The 17,631-nt window shown below is 40.7% G+C and overlaps 1 protein-coding gene across 3 annotated transcripts in view; it reads right to left on the reverse strand.

Moving 5' to 3' along the window:
* The window catches only part of nfasca (neurofascin homolog (chicken) a), a 138,813-nt gene that overhangs the window by 54,384 nt on the left and 66,798 nt on the right, over positions 1-17,631 (reverse strand). For all 3 annotated transcript variants that reach the window (XM_038289162.1, XM_038289160.1, XM_038289161.1), the window contains 8 exons: positions 15,255-15,366; positions 14,035-14,201; positions 10,371-10,518; positions 10,133-10,257; positions 5,762-5,806; positions 2,938-3,039; positions 1,318-1,515; positions 1,005-1,075 (listed from right to left, as the gene is read on the reverse strand). In XM_038289162.1, the coding sequence (XP_038145090.1) occupies positions 1,005-1,075; positions 1,318-1,515; positions 2,938-3,039; positions 5,762-5,806; positions 10,133-10,257; positions 10,371-10,518; positions 14,035-14,201; positions 15,255-15,366 (968 nt within the window). The remainder of the gene's footprint in view (positions 1-1,004; positions 1,076-1,317; positions 1,516-2,937; positions 3,040-5,761; positions 5,807-10,132; positions 10,258-10,370; positions 10,519-14,034; positions 14,202-15,254; positions 15,367-17,631) is intronic.

Here is a 17,631-nt window from a genome sequence, read left to right on the forward strand (position 1 = left end):
TTAATCTGCCAGACGGAGGTGTAGATTAGGATTATAATTCTACCCTGACACTTGTTCGCTTTGGTTGGATTGTAGAGGAAACAGCAGAACTGATTGAAAACATCTGAAAACAGAGCGGTCTGGAACGCCTGTCTAACATCTATCAGCAGTTCAAAGTTTGATGAAAGTTCTCCTTTTTCAGACAGTGTTTGCGAACATGTTGGTGTTGCAAAGAAACTTAAATAGAATAAATCATTAGAGCAAGTATGTTTTTAAAGTATTTTTACTTTACTTGAGTAATTTTTCAGGGGGTGCTTCCTGGAAATGGAGGGGCCCTCCATGAGGCCAAGTTGTTCAGAGTCTCAGATCAGAGTTCTAGTTTCTAATAGATTCAGCCTTTAACCTCTTTTATATAGAGAAAGAAAGAGGAGAATCAAGACTCTCCTCATTTCTTTTTGGTTTGTTTTTACATAACAAAAAAATCAAATATCTGTCCTTCTTTTTTGTGTTATTTCTATGCAGAAGTTCTTTCCAGGTGGTGTAGGATCTATAATAGGTGGTTCTACGTATCAATACATTAGGTGCTTTCTGAAAGTTTCAGGTTGTTTGAAATTACTCTGAAAATTAGACAGAAATGTTCTGATTTAGGAAATTTTATCTGTACTTAATACCTAAGTACTCTCAAAAGTGAGTACTTCAATACTTTAACATCAGTAATAAATACTTTTACTTTAATATTATCATTATGATTATTATTATTATAATTACTTTATTTATTCTATTTTACTTTACCGATACTTTTAGGACTTCGTGCATCACTTGGTGTTTCCTTTATTCTCTCCAGTGAAGTGCTGAGCAGGATTTTATTGTTTTTTAATTCTTTCTGTAATGAATTACTGTTTGAAATATATTACAGTTAAAAAAGCTAAAGAGGAAAACCTAATCTCCATATTTGATCTCTTGTCAGTCCCACTGAATGCTGAGTGTGATGATGGTTTCTGTTACCTTTGCAGCAGCCATCTTACCTCCCAGGTGATCTCCATGTTGTCCTTTTTTGAGCCCCATCCACGTAGATCTCTGGGAATGACATCTGGGGCTGGATGAAAAAAAAAAATGGAAAGATTTACAGCGAGAAAGAAAGCAGGGAAGGATTAAAAGTTATACTTTAAATTAGATCAGTTATTCTGCTTAAAGTCTTTCACTTTAAACAGATTGAGCTACAAATCGCTAATAAACATCATGAACATGGGGACGTCTGCTAAAGATCTATAAATTCATTCATTCAACGGTTTACTGTTTGGTTTTATTGGGATTTGAGCAAAGTGTGATGTCACTCACGAGCCCCACTGGTTTTGTATCGAGGCGAGGGCCGGCTTGGAGAACTCCGACCCACGGAGTTAATGGCGATGACCCTGAACTGGTAGTTGATGTTGGGGGCGAGCTGCAGGATGACGGAGTTGAGGTCTCCTGGGAAAGAGGAGAGGTTCTGCCATCTGCCTGCTTCCCAGCGGTCCTCCTCAAACTGGACCAAGAACTCTGCAGAAACCACAACCAGCTTCAGAAGAACGGATCAAACCAGGGAGAGGTACTGGGTCACCAGGGTACCACGGACTTAACAGAACCAGGATGTTAATTTTTAGTTTAAAAAATATTGTTTATACATTTTGACATGACCAAAAAGTCTGTCTACTTTTAAGGCTAGGCTTAAAACTTTCCTTTTTGATAAAGCTTCTAGTTAGAGTGGCTCAGGTTATCCTGATCTATCTCTATAGCTCTGCTGCTATAGGCTTAGACTGCTGGAGGACATAGGGACCCCTTTTTCATCATTCTGCTTCATTCTATCTCTATTCTCCCACTCTGCAGAATCTATTAGTTCAATCTCTAACGTTCTGCTCTCTCTGCTTTTTCTCATAGTAGCTTCATCTGGTCTGTTCCTGTTTGGCTGTGACTCCATCCTGGAGAGAAATATCAGCTGTGCTTCTGCCATCAACACCTTTGTTTCTAGATGTTGGAGCTTGGCCTGTTTTCCAGTGTAGTCCTGTTTCTCTGACTGTGACTAACTGGATGTGCTCTCTTCATCCTCTGACATGGGAGCTGGCTCGGAGCTCGTCTGCCTGGCTGTGTGTTTCCTGGACGGGGCCGCCTGTGGAGCTGGTTGACAGTTGCCTTTTGTATCTATGCTTCTTTTTCTATGTCTGCTTCTGTCTCCTTGAACCCCAGTGGGCCTCAGCAGATGGCCGCTCACACTGGAGGTTTCTTCCTGTTCAAAGGGAGTTTTTCCTCTCCACTGTCGCTACAAGCATGCTTAGTGTGAGGGATTGCTGAAGAGTCAATGAGTCAATGCAATCAGCTGGTTTTCCTTAGATAGAAAACTTTAAATCAATCTGACTGGATGATCTGGTGAACTGGAAAGAGCCTTGAGATGACATGATGTGAATTGGAGCTATAGAAATAAACCGAATTGAATTGAAAATATAGAACCATTTAGTTCTGATGAAAATTTAAAGGTTCAGTAGGAGTAGCAGGCTGAGATCAGGTACATTACAAATTAGTGTATTTAGCTTTAATTTATGTAGGTAAATATGTCGAGATGAGATTTTTTTTACTCTTAAATAAGATAATTAAATAAATGCCCTTAAATTAAGACACAGCAATTGTTCTTTCTAAGTTGAAATGTAAATGGACTTATCCTAAACCTAACCTAAACTCAGTCCTAAACCAAGAAGAGAAGCGTTCCTCATGCTCCCATTCGATTAGTCAACATGAGGATGTGAGAGCCCCCCAATGGGGGCTATTCCTGGGACATCAGCCTTACTCTGCAGCCATGAGGGAACAGTACCACTGCTCACACACAGCCATGGCTGCTAATTCAGCCCTGAGGTGGGGGTGCTTTAGCTGTGAGGCGTCACATATGTCCTGACTCGCAAAGAGACAACGGAAACCGAGGTCAGAACAGACCTGTAACGGGGCTCCTGTGGTCGTTTCCAGGGATCCAGGTGAGCCGAACACTTCTTTCTAGTGGGTCTGACAGATCCAGATCCATTGGTGGGTCTGGACGGTCTGCAGCAGCCCAGAGCAGAACAGAAAAGACAAAGGTTAGCATGTATTCCATGAAATGACTGATAACACAGGAAAAAATGGCATGAAAGGATTAAAAGGTCATGAAATCTGTGTTGTTTGAGTCTGAAAGCAGTGGTTCCCAGCACTGGTTCCCAGGGCCCTGCATCTTCTAGCCGTGTCTCTGTTCCAGCACACCTGATTTAAATCAGGGCTCGTCTGCAATCAGGTTCTGCAGAAGGCGGTGATTCTCCGTTCTTTTCTGGTGTGATGCTAGAAGGAGTCGGCTTAAACATGCAGACCCTGAGAAACGGGATGGGGAACCACTGGAGGCAGGCAGCTTTCATCATCTTTAGATGTTAGTTTGGAGCTCAGGACAGAAACAGGCTGGTTCCCAGGGAAGATGCATGGATGCTAGGCAGACTAAACTGATGCTCAGCGTGGTGTAAATATGGCGGTGATAGTATCAGTCTGCATGTCAACCAAAACAATGATGAGGCTCAAACCTTTGTGATCTGGTTCATCAGCATCGTGAACATCTGAACATATTACTGCGATTTTATGTGATAGACCAGCAGAGATGAGGGCATTCCACGAGTCCAGCCATGTGTTCATGTCTGGGATTCAGCCCATCATCTGGACAGGCTGGGCAGGCAGATCCCGATCAGGAAGGAAGAACGGTGGCTCTGGAGGACCAACAGAGATCAATACCGCAGGAAACTAACCCTGACTATGGGAGAAACTAAAGACTTCACTGTAGGTCAGGGGTGTCAATCTGGTTCCAGAAAGGGCCGTGTTCAGTATTAACCTGATGACTTGATGCTTGACTGGAGTCTGGTGTGCTACTGGCTTGGGTGGAACAACAACCGGCAGCCATACGGCCCTTTCTGGAACCAGATTGACAGCATTGCTGCAGGGGTTTGGTTGACCTGTCATTTAAATCCCATATTAAGGAGGTTCATAGAATTTCCTTCTTTCATCTGCGGAATATTGCAAAAATGAGAAATCTCATTTGTTACTTCAAGGCTGGACTATTGTAATTCTTTACTATAAGGAAGTCCACAAACTGTAGTTAAAAGCCTTCAGCTGATCCAAAATGCTGCAGCCAGAGTTCTGATGAAAATGAAAAAGAGAGATCATATCTCTCCTATCCTGGCTTCTCTTCATTGGCTTCCTGTTAAATCCAGAATAGAATTTAAAATCCTCCTTCTCACATATAAAGCCTTAAATGGCCAAGCTCCATCTGATATCAGAGATCTGATTGTTCCTTATGTTCCTAACAGAGCACTTCGCTCTCAATCTGCAGGTTTACTAGTGGTTCCTAGAATTTCTAAAAGTAGAATGGGAGGCAGATCTTTTAGTTCTCAGGCTCCTCTCCTGTGGAACCAACTACCAGTTTTAGTCCGTGAGGCAGACACCCTGTCTACTTTTAAGGCTAGGCTTAAAACTTTCCTTTTTGATAAAGCTTCTAGTTAGAGTGGCTCAGGTTATCCTGAACTATCTCTATAGTTCTGCTGCTATAGGCTTAGACTGCTGGAGGACATAGGGACCCCTTTTTCATCATTCTGCTTCATTCTATCTCTATTCTCCCACTCTGCAGAATCTGTTAGTTCAATCTCTAACATTCTGCTCTCTCTGCTTTTTCTCATAGTGGCTTCATCTGGTCTGTTCCTAATTATTCCTCCCATTGTTTCTGTCTCCCATATATACACCTCCTGTTCAGTTCCTCATAGCTGGATCCTTTTTCTTTAGGTTTATTCCTCCCTAGTGTCTCCTTGTTGTTTGTTTCTTGAGTTTTCTTGTGATCAGTTTTGGACTGGATTTTGTTCTTTTACTTCTTCGTCAAACTTTTTAAGTAATCATCTCTGCCTCTTCTACTCTGCATTTGGGTTCACAACAATATCCACCAACCCCGACACCTAATCTATCATCATTAATCTGGAGAGTGACCCAAAGAACGAGTCCAGACGCTGAGAAGAGATTCCTCTGCGGGGTGGCTGGGTTCTCCATTACAGACAGGGTGAGTCTGGGAGTCTCTGCTGAGATTGCTGCCCTGCATCCCAGTCAGGATAACTGGAAGATGACCAGTATGTGCACAAGATCTTCAGGCTAATCAATTAACTCATCTTTAACTATTTTAGTTTATTAAACTGATGGCTGCGTTCTGACAGCTGCAGGCATGTTCTGTAAAATTATGATAATTTCCATTACTGCTACTGTTACTTGACACAAACACAGCGGCATTTCACAAGGAGATCCTGAACAGTAGCCAATCACAAGCTGTTTCCTTTCTCTAACACGGGCGAGCAGAGAAGCTACAGGTGCGCAGAGAACAAACCACAACTGCCACCTGCTACTGACTCTGCTGGGGAGAAATCTTCAAAATGTGGAATCAATAAATTTGCTGGTATGAGAATTTTCTGACTTCCTTCCTTCACTTTGAGGGAAACTCAAAGATACAAAAGGCCCAGAAAACATCAGAATGGCCAAGCCAATCTAGATGCTTTTAATACTCTCGGACTTAGTGGACTGTTTGACAAATCAAAACAGGCAACATCTCTTGATTTTTCTCTGTAAGGAACTTAGGTCTCGATTTAGTCTGACCTTTCATTTATGCAATTTTTTTTGTGTTGGTCTGACAAATAAAATCCCAACAAAAGAAACAAACAGATAAAAAGGGAACAAAAGCAGAAAAGAAGAGAGAAAGAGCTGAGCCCTGTTTTACCTGGAGGTAAGGCACTAAAGATGGAGGGGTTGAAGGAGGCGTCCTCTGTGGGGGAGGGGCAGGAGGGGAGTATAAAGATTAGTTTGGTTAGTCTACAAGCCAAGAAACAGTAAGAGAAAACAACAGTTAAAACTTCATCTTAGTATCAGCGGCAGCGCAGATTAAAAAGGTTTCTGTTAAAGGTATTTATGAAAGAATAATAGACCATTTTTAAACATGAAACCTTTAATCTAAGCTGCTGAGGCGTGTTTGACGAGCAGCCGTCATGATCAAACTGTCAATAAAACTCCTTTGGTTCTCCACACATAACTCAGGTTATCATTCTGCTGTTAGGATTATTTTAGTCTGTTAAACCCTTACAACACCTGCCTGCTGTGTGTCAGAACCAGTGGCGGCTGGTCAATAGAGGGCACTAAATTTAAATGCAAATATTTTGAAATTTATTGATATATATTTTTTAGATGTGCAAGAAAAACATTTAATCTTTAATAACAAGTAAAGCGTCCTTCCATTTTTCGTCGGATAAGCGACATATTTCCGACATAGGGCGCAAAAATCTTTGCCCATTGACTCTTGTTAAAAGTATTGCAGCAACTCTTCTGTAATACAGAAGGTATAGAAAAGCTCGGGGTGCAGGAGAGCTGAGAGAACAAACATTCTTTTCATGACCTGGTTTAGCTACAGGGCTTGGCTAACTACATGCATGCTCCTTTTTATAAGGTCAGGATATAAGCCAGCTTGGATAAAGGACTGATTTAATGCACTTTTTAGAAAAGGCAAAGAAGAATAAACAATCTGGGAATAAAGTCGAGAATAAAGTCATAATGTTACAAGAATAAAGTCATCGTTTAACAACCTGTTTCAGAAAGAAAGCTTGGAGCTCCGCCCAGCAGATGACGGCCAACCAGCTCCACCAATCAGCAGCCAGAGTCCACTTTGACATCCTGCCCAGTTTGATGCTGCTGCTAAAAGATTTCCTGATTTGTCAAACCGATGCTAAAGTAGAACTTCACACGACGCTCCACATTCCTCATTTTAGGGAAGAAAGGGCTTCTTGGAAGAGTTGTCATAAAATAGAACTTATTTCTCGTATTTTCACGACTTTATTCTCGTAATTTTTAGCCTGACGTAGTCCGACTCAATTCTAGTCAGAATGAGTCTGATGCTGCTCCATAGAGCTGTGATTATGGGGCGTGTTTTGAACGAACCAGGAAAAAAATGCCTCTGCACTCAACTGGATAGACCTACAACCAATAAGAGCAACGGAGTGCGTTACGTATGTTAAGCCACGCATAGTTGTTGTCAACAAAAATCAAAGCGTGCAGTTGCACGCCTAGAATAAGAAGATGAGACTTGATCGCGTTTCTCTGTTCCTCTTTTAAAATTAATTTGCTGTCGATATCTTCTAGAACAGACCTAATATCAGAATCTACTCACCTCAACTCTCCAGCGGCTGCCAATGTTGTTGTCACCCAAGCGCGCTTTGGTCACGTGGTTGATTACGTTACTGTTGATCATCTGTTCATCATCATATAAAGCCCGCCCTGACAATTTGATTGGATCGCCTGACAGTGGGCGATAATACTCGCGCTACTATGGAGCAGAGCCAGACCGAACTTCCCGACCTCAAACCTTGTGGGCGGGACTAAGTTCGGAATGGCACCCAGGCTACGTAATTTTAGGACTTTATTGTAACTACTTTATTCTCTTAATTTTATTACTTTGTTCTCGTAATGTTACGACTTTATTCTCGTAATGTTATGACTTTATTCTCGTAATGTTACGACTTTATTGTCATAATGTTATGACTTTATTCTCGTAATGTTACGACTTTATTCTCGTAATGTTATGACTTTATTCTCGTAATGTTACGACTTTATTGTCATAATGTTATGACTTTATTCTCGTAATGTTATGACTTTATTCTCATAATGTTATGACTTTATTCTTGTAATGTTATGACTTTATTCTCATAATGTTATGACTTTATTCTTGTAATGTTATGACTTTATTCTCATAATGTTAAGACTTTATTCTCATAATGTTATGACTTTATTCTTGTAATGTTACGACTTTATTCTCGTAATGTTATGACTTTATTCTCATAATGTTAAGACTTTATTCTCGTAATGTTATGACTTTATTCTCTTAATTTTATGACTTTATTGTTGTATTTTCACAACTTTATTCTCGTAATTTTAGGACTTTATTGTTACGACTTTATTCTCATAGTTTTATGACTTTATTCTCATAATGTTACGACTTTATTCTCGTAATGTTATGACTTTATTCTCTTAATTTTATGACTTTATTCTTGTATTTTCACGACTTTATTCTCGTAATTTTAGGACTTCATTGTCACGACTTTATTCTCATAGTTTTATGACTTTATTCTAGTTATGTTACAACCTTATTCTCGTAATGTTATGATTATTTTTGTTGCAACTTTATTCTCGTAATGTTATGACTTTATTCTCATAATGTTATGACTTTATTCTCGTAATATTACGACTTTATTCTCGTAATGTTATGACTTTATTCTCATAATGTTACGACTTTATTCTCGTAATATTACGACTTTATTCTCGTAATGTTATGACTTTATTCTCATAATGTTACAACTTTATTCTCGTAATATTACGACTTTATTCTCGTAATGTTACGACTTTATTCTCGTAATGTTTTGACTTTATTCTCTTAATTTTATGACTTTATTCTTGTATTTTCACGACTTTATTCTCGTAATTTTAGGACTTTATTGTTACGACTTTATTCTCATAGTTTTATGACTTTATTCTAGTTATGTTACAACCTTATTCTCGTAATGTTATGATTATTTTTGTTGCAACTTTATTCTCGTAATATTACTACTTTATTCTCCTAATTTTATGACTTTATTTTCGTAATGTTACGACTTTATTCTCGTAATGTTATGACTTTATTCTCATAATGTTATGACTTTATTCTCGTAATATTACGACTTTATTCTGGTAATGTTACGACTTTATTCTCGTAATGTTATGACTTTATTCTCATAATGTTTTGACTTTATTGTCATAATGTTATGACTTTATTCTCGTAATGTTACGACTTTATTCTCGTAATTTTAGGACTTTATTGTCACGACTTTATCCTCATAGTTTTATGACTTTATTCTAGTAATGTTACAACTTTATTCTCGTAATGTTATGACTATTCTTGTTGCAACTTTATTCTCGTAATATTACTACTTTATTCTCTTAATTTTATGACTTTATTCTCGTATTTTCACGACTTTATTCTCGTAATTTTAGGACTTTATTGTCACGACTTTATTCTCTTAATTTTATGACTTTATTCTCGTAATGTTACGACTTTATTCTCGTAATGTTACGACTTTATTCTCGTTATGTTACAACTTTATTCTCGTAATGTTATGACTTTATTCTCGTAATATTACTACTTTATTCTCTTAATTTTATGACTTTATTCTCGTAATGTTCCGACTTTATTCTAGTAATGTTACGACTTTATTCTCGTATTTTCGCGACTTTATTCTCGTAATTTTAGGACTTTATTGTTATGACTTTATTCTCATAGTTTTATGACTTTATTCTAGTGATGTTACAACTTTATTCTCGTAATGTTATGACTATTCTTGTTGCAACTTTATTCTCGTAATCTACCTACTTAATTCTCTTAATTTTATGACTTTATTCTTGTAATGTTACAAATTTATTCTCGTAATTTTAAGACTTTATTCTCGTAATGTTATGAGTTTATTCTTGAAATAGAAAAAAAATCTCTAGCCTGGCCCTAATACTGTCTTACTATCCAGAACTTCTCAAGTGGAAAAGTTGTAGTTCCATCTGGTTTAAATCTGTAAAAAATCTTCTACATAGAACCTTGTGCTGTTCGATTATTAATTGATTTATTGAAAAAATAATAGACAGATTAATCAATAAGCAAATAATAGTTAGTTGCAGCCCTTTAATGAACGTCTGTTATCTTAAAGAAGCTGTTAAAGGAAATATTGCAGCATTTTTCTTTCTTAGTCCAGAATTTCAGCAGCGATCTTTCATGACACCATCCATGAACGTTACTCAGCTTAATGTAAAATAAAAGGAGACCCCACGTATTTCACATCTGCGCTACACTAAACCCGTCTGCAGGGCTGGCTTTTGGATTTTCCCAGTTGAGTCGTTTTCACTATAAGTTTTGCAGATAGTTTGCATCAGGAGAACCTCCATATTGATTTCCTGTTAGCTTAGTTTCGGCAGGTGATGTCGCAGCATCCGGTCATTTCCAGTCACCATGGTGGGCTGTGTTTGTGTCCCATATTTCTGCCTGGTTACATCACTACTTGCAGCTCAGTTCTGAGTGCTGCTGTACCTAAGACGGTGAGGCGAGCTGAGGCGGCGTCCTGGTCTATCTCAGTTTGAGCGATGCAGGTGTACAATCCCTCATCTTCCTCACTGACACTGGAGATGGTCAGGGAATCTTTATCAATCTTTACCCTTAAAAAAAAAAAAAAAAGTTGTTATTTATGTAGCAGCATGTTTGTCATCGAGCACAGAAACCAAAGCTCTTCTGATTCTACTGTCACCTTAAAAAAGATCACGTGTCATACCTCCATCTTGGATTCAGAGGCTCTCCATCCTTTGTCCAGCTCACCTTGGTGGGCAGGGTGGAGTCAGAGACCGCCTTACAGTGGAAGGCTGCTGTAGAACCCCTCACAGCTGACTGAGGCGTGGGAGCCTGAATTATACGTGTCGGCTCTTAATTGAGTTAAGGTGGAAGGAGAGAGAAACAGCCATACTTAGAAAATCAGATGAAACAGAGAAACATCAGGAAGCTTCTAGATTTATCGACAGATCTCTGCATCAAACTCTGTTTGATTAAAACCTTACTAGTTCTGCTCTGGTTCCATTTAATGTTGGGAACAAGGAGGAAACATCAGCTCCTTTCACTGCTTTAATTCTAATCAATTCTCCTCCAGAAGAAGAAGAAAAAAAAACATAATCTTACTGATCATCTGGACAGTATTCGCAGTGCTGCACGTCTTCCACATTTCTTATCTTCCAGCCTTATTCAGGAGGAAATCCTCTGTTTCTTTAAACAACAACCCAGCCCACCTGCCCCCCCCCCCCCCCCCCCATCCTCCCCACCTTCTCCAGAAGCTCCATAGAGAGCGTTCTGAGCAGCTGTCTCACTGTGTGGTGTGGAGGCTGCAGCGCCTCAGACTGGAAGAAGGTGAGAACAGCAGAGAGGATCATGGGGGCTCCTCTTCCCTCCATTAAAGACATTTCATTGCAGCCCGTGACATCATCAATTACCCCTCAACCCCCCACCATGGAAGGTTCTCCCTGCTGCCCTCTGGGAAGAGGCTTCACAGCATTCAATGCAGGACCAGCAGGTTCTGCAGCAGCTCCTTCCCCACCGCCATCACACTGATGAATGTTGAAAACTCTAATCAATACTGTCCATCACACCTGGAAACATCATATTTGCACCACCAATGTGCCTGATTTTTTTCACAATCCCTTTAAATAGAACACAACTCCATGTCTAATGCATTTTTCACCATGATTTTCAACTGGCTTCCTTCTCTCCTAGATTGTTTACGGTACATTATGATCACTGCTGCACTTTATAAATGGTAATGTTCATTTCACTGTTGAAAGCTATACGCCTCAACACTTTGTTTTGTGTGACAATAAAGTTAAATAAAGTTTTTCTAAGGTCATGAAAACATGGAGAAGGTTTTGGAGATTGTTGCAGATTTGTCAACTATAGAAACTGTAGAAATCCCATGGACGGGGCCGCCTGTGGAGCTGGTTGACAGTTGCCTTTTGTATCTATGCTTCTTTTTCTATGTCTGCTTCTGTCTCCTTGAACCCCAGTGGGCCTCAGCAGATGGCCGCTCACACTGAGCCTGGTTCTGCTGGAGGTTTCTTCCTGTTCAAAGGGAGTTTTTCCTCTCCACTGTCGCTACAAGCATGCTTAGTGTGAGGGATTGCTGAAGAGTCAATGAGTCGATGCAATCAGCTGGTTTTCCTTAGATAGAAAACTTTGAATCAATCTGACTGGATGATCTGGTTGATCTGGTTCTATAAAGTGATGTGAGGTGACATTATGTGAATTAAAGCTGTAGAAATAAACTGAATAGAATTGATTATATTGCAAACGCAATTAATCACCCCACCCTAGTAAATGTCCCAATGTGTAAGACACTCACTCTGGTTGTTGTACATTTACACAACACAAAACCTTCAGTGTTACTGTACTGGTGGATATGTGCTAAACTGGGCCAGTACTGCAGAACCCACAGCCTGGGAGTGGGTGTGTAGCGGGACCAGCATGAGCTGAAGCCTGGTGTCAAACTTTGAACTTTGGTTCTCATATATATGGTTTGTAACCATGCTTTCCCTTCCTCTTTGTACATAGTAGTTTAGTTTAGTTGAGTTTCACTAGTTTTTAGTCAAATGTTTTTGACTGACATGTTTGTCTCTGAGTTGAATGATTTTTTAAAAACTCATATTTTAAACGGAAGTTGTGAATTTATTCCATATATGTGCAGAATTATCTGTCTGAGCGTGATTTGAGCTCGATTCACTCTTTCATTTGCTGTTCTAACACACAGCCAGTAGGAGGCATGTTCACAAACAATATATCGTCGCTGTCGGGGAAAAACCTTGTAACTCCCATTTTGGACTTTTTTTTTTTTTTTTTTCATAAATTGATATGATTGGTCAGTCCCCACGTGTGAACGTATGTTTTGGAAAATATTAACCAATTAAAAGTGTTGAAAAAAGGTTGGGACTTAATCTCGTTACTCCATTGGACTCTTCCGCTGTCGCTGTTTTTACAATTTCCTGTAAACTTTATGGTTTTGGACATACGAGGTTTCCGTCCGACAGCGATGATATGACAGTCTGATACAGTCTAATATCTGCTAAATATCTGATTAAATAACATATTTACCATCCCTACCGGGGCGGGCAAGAAATATGTTAAAGTTGCACAACAAAGTAAAAACTGCTTGGTTCTGTGTTTGAGCATCATTTTCTAAATCTGGGTTATTGTAAAAAAAATAAAAATAAAAATGTAAATCCCTTTATTGTCCCACAGTGGGGAAATTTTCTCTCTGCAACCCATCCACTTGGGGAGCAGTGGGCTGCCATTTTGTGGCGTCCGGGGGGCAGTGAGCCAGAATGGAGGCTGTGGGGATCGAACCGGGTACTTGCAACCTTCTCAGAGCACAGTGCTCAAATCCACTAGGCCAACACTCCCCCGTGTTATTTTTAGGGTGTTCGCCATTTCTACGCGGGGTTTCAAGGAAAAGTCGCTTATATTCAGAATTCAAACTTCTGAAAGTTCTTTAAATCTGAAATGATTCCATCCTGTTCAATAAATGATCAGTGTTTTTAATTCAGAGTAATTTTCATGTGAATGTGATTTACTGGAGGCATCCATGTTTGTCAAAGAACACTACTGCCACCTACTGGTTAGTGACATCACGGTGCGGTATCGGCTGTTGATCAAGTCCCAGTGCTGTATCTGGTGTTTGTCACAACGCGCTATTATCCAAGTCATCTTGAAAACATTCTTCTTCCAAATGTTGGCTACATATTACGGGTTTTTTCTCTGGCCAGAAGTTCGATGGCAAATCCTCCCTCTTCAAGTTGGCGATCCAACGACCAACCCGTCCGTGGAGGATCAGGAATCAGAAAGGTGGAATAACTCTTTTTTTCACTTTTACCCGATGTATTCCAGCATCCAGCTGCCATGCACGTGGGCATTGTCAGTTTCACTATAGCTCTGGTGAATTTCAATGGTGAAGTCCTCTGGAAATCTTCAATAATTGTTGTTGATTGCAGATGTGTCTAGTAGTTCCCATTAATTTAGCTTGTAAAGCGGGGAGAATGGCGCTAGGCTTACCGCACCGTGACGTCACTGCTGGAAGATGGCAGGAGGGAGGTACCTCCGGCACCTCTGGGCTAATCGCTGCCCCCCTCAGGACTCTGGCTTGTTCATAATTTCATGGGCGTTACGCTGCCGTGCGTTATGCAGAAGTTAGGCTGTCGTTGGACAGAAGTTCTGGATTTGTTATGAATACTCTATTTATATGCTTAAATAGAAAAAATCCATAGAAAGTTCAGCGTATGTCAGCGGTTTAGTATATTCTGGGACATCAGGTAGACGCTGGACTAATCAGCAAGGTGTGACAGCGGCTTAATATGATAAGACAGTTATTGAAGTAGGAGCTCACACATGATTTATTAATGTCTGACCTTTGACCTCCAGTTGGACCTGGTTCTCAGCCTTGCCTAAGATGCTGGTAGCCACACAGGTATAGATGCCCTCGTCCTCCTTCCGAGCCCGTTTTATCTCCAGGGTACCGTTGATATAGACCCGGTACTGACCTCCATCCAGGCCACTCCCCAGGCCGTTCTTAAACCTTTGGAACAAACAGTTGGCTTCAGTCAAGATCAAATTAAACCATTTAAAAAAAACACACACACTCACAATAACCAGTCCAATCCATTTTATTCATAATGCACTTTAAATTACAGCGACTGAACAAAAAAGGCTGACGATAAAAAGACTTGAAACTGAACAAAAACAGGAAAAGAGTAAAAGAACTAAAGTGCATAAAAACATAAACTATGCAGTGAAAATGGATGCACACACACAGGCTGTGGAGCCAAACTCCAGCAGAGCTGGATCCTAGAAATGATTTAAAAACTACTGATCAGCTAAGCCCTGATTAGTCGTTCTGATAAGCAAACCACATCTCCTTCCTCTAAACTTATGAATTACTTTATGCTACGTTCACAACCGCACACGCTTTGAGCAGCAAAGAAGCTTCAGCTGCTTCATTTCTGCTGCTTGTCCTCATTAAGGTCAGACGTCCAGATGCGTCTGATGCTTCTGCGGCTGGAAGTAGATGTTAGCGTTTTTCAGGTCTGTGCTACAAACTGCAGGCAGCAGGATAATAAAAGCCAACATATTCTGCCGGCAGGTTTCTACATTTGAAGTTAATTTAGGCGTTAATAAACTGTTTGAGAGGAGTGATCATAGCGCTCTGCATCAGCAGTGCTGCGTCTGACTCCCTGCCAGCTCCCAGATCAGCTTCTCTCATTGGTTGATGAGGCGCATCCAGCAGATAACGTTACATTTTTTCCAACTCTAGTAGCTGCTGCTAGTTCAGCGCGCCACGCGCCTCAGATGCTCAGAAGCTCATGAAGCGCTGCTCTAAACGCACTGAAGGACCCTGATGTGTGTCAACCATAGATTTTGCAGGTAAAGCATCTGCTTCTGCTGCTCGGCGTGCGCGCAGGTGAAGGTAGCATTATTCCCACAGACGAGCAGCTGACCTGCAGGAGCATGAGGGTGTTGATGGGTGACTGGCTATTTCACATCTGTTCACCTGTTTCAGGTGTGTTTAATAGCAGAAAAAAAAAACACAGATTTCTTTGCTTTACATGATGTGAACAAAGAAGATCCTCACCAGCGTAACACGGGCAACGGTGAGCCAAAGAAAGGGCAGTTCAGGAAGGTGCGGTTGTTCACAATGACTTTGATTAACTGATTTTTGGGTCCCAGCATCCTTGGAGGCATGTCTGTAAAAGGAGAAGCGATTGGTCATCACAATGCAGCGATTTCACAGATCTAGAAGGACGGTGGCGTGCTCAGCCTTCATGGACATGATCAGTTATTAGGGTGTTTGGAAATGCATTCAAACAGGCTGATGGTGGACATCATGCAGGAGCGTCTCCAGGGCATGTGTCCGTGCTGGTATGGATTAAAACATTTAAACTACAGTTATTGTCCAGTCCCTTGTTGGTGGCAGGATCAGAGGGAAATGGACATGATGGTTAGATGATACGAAGAGACAGACGCTCAAAGCTCTCCTGCATTAGACCACCTCATGGGGTGGGGTTCCTAAAGCCCCTGTTACACCTTGACGATTTAGCCCAGTGGATGCCTGACGTATGAAAAATCTGGTAAAAACGCTGGCATACGTTGGATAAGTTATGCTTACATTTGGTATAAGTGATAAGCACACTGAAGCACGCTGGAACACTTCAACATACAGCAAGTACGTTGGAAAACCTTGAGGATGCTCATAATTTCATGTCGTATGCCTGTCGAAAGCCATCATCCGTGGGCCGTCAGTTCCAGGTCAGTTATCTGATGGTCGACGTACGTTCAGTGTCAGTTCCTCATCAGTCGTGGCGTCTAGCTGATCCTAAACCTCTGCGTAACTTATCCAGAACTTCTCTCTAACTCATATCAAGGTATCTGACGTGTTCCAGACGAGCGCTGAACGTGTTTCTAACTTCCAGCTACTGTATAATGGCGTATTGGCAGCCTTCTTTCTTTCTTGTTTCTTTTTTTTTGGGTGGGTGGTAAACAGCAGCTAGGTTAACACCGCGATCAGAGGCATGTTTTTATGCAGGCTCCCCCTTTAGGAGCAGCCATGTGTCTGAGGGGAGCAGCTTAAAGTGATGCAGCGTAATGCCCATGAAATGATGCTTGTGGTATTTCATGTTCATTACGCTGCCGTGCGTTAGCATAGGTTTGGCTGTTGTTATAGAAATAGAAAAAATCCATAGAAAGTTCAGCGTATGCCAGCGTTTTAGGAGATTCTGGGATGTCAGGCAGACACTGTGTTGGGATCTAGAGGTCTATCCACTTTCTCCACCAGAGGGCGCACGAGATCTCCTGGAGCCGGAGCTGACTGCAACCACCTGTCGCTCGTTTGCTCATCAGGAGATCAGTATTTAAGGAGGCAGAGGACGTCTTTCCAGTGCCAGAGGGTTTGCCAGTTACGGTTAGCAAGCCTAAGCCAACCTGCACACTCTCATCCTGCAAATTACCTGGACCTCCACTAACTCCTCTGTCCCCCTCCGCAGTGAACCCTCTCGTGACCAGTCCTGGATCTGATTACTCTGTGTGCATTTCAGAATCCACTCGTGACCAGACTAGTTCCCCTTAGGATCTGTTTATTCATTGTATTCCAACTTCTCAATAAACCTTTGAACTTCTATCCTGCCTCGGAGTGTTCTGCATGTGGGTTAGGCACCTGAAGCCAAACATAACTGGAGAAATCAGCAAGGTGTGACAGGAGCTTAGCAGGGAGGTGCTACCCAAAATCCAGTTCCCTTCTACTGATGGCTGCTTCCTGCAGGAGAAGGGGTCATAAAGCTGAACTGGACCGTCAGTTTACTGCACACTTCCTGCAAACCAGCAACTCTTCACTGAGTTTTCCAAAAATATTTGATATTGCAGAGACTCTGTGTTTCTTATGGGATTCAGATATTTTTTATATCTAATGTAGCCAGAAAACAGATCCGACAGTTTCAGCTTAAGGCTGAAGCTCTTTGAAACCATTTGGTTTCAGGCCAGTTTATCTAAATAAAGCTGCAGCTGTGCCTAAAGTACGGTGGCTGAGAAGTGCAAAACACATTTACAATTCAAAAACACATTAACAAATAAAAAACAAAATAACATTTGAAGAAACAAAATTATATTTTATGAAACTAATGTATTTTTGAAAAAAAAGTTTAAATTTTTAAAAACAAATTTACATTTTAGGAAACAAATTCACATTTTAAATAAGTTAGATTTTAAGTGAGAGAAAGTTTCATTTTAGAGAAAAAAAAATACATTATAGGGAAACAAATTTACATCTAAAAAAAAATTGACCGTTCGGAAACACTTGTACATGTGCAAAGACAAAACTGCAAGCGGCAAAACACAGTTACATAGCCAAAAACAAATGAACAAAAGACGGCTACACGGAAAGGGAATGTCCCAGTGGCCGGATGTGACGTCACCATTACCCTGACTTGTAGTACAAACAGCTCAATCTGTAGTCCTCC

This window comes from Cyprinodon tularosa, unplaced genomic scaffold, assembly GCF_016077235.1.
Source record: "Cyprinodon tularosa strain WSP-4 unplaced genomic scaffold, ASM1607723v1 ctg264, whole genome shotgun sequence".
In the NCBI taxonomy this organism is placed as follows: Eukaryota; Metazoa; Chordata; class Actinopteri; order Cyprinodontiformes; family Cyprinodontidae; genus Cyprinodon; species Cyprinodon tularosa.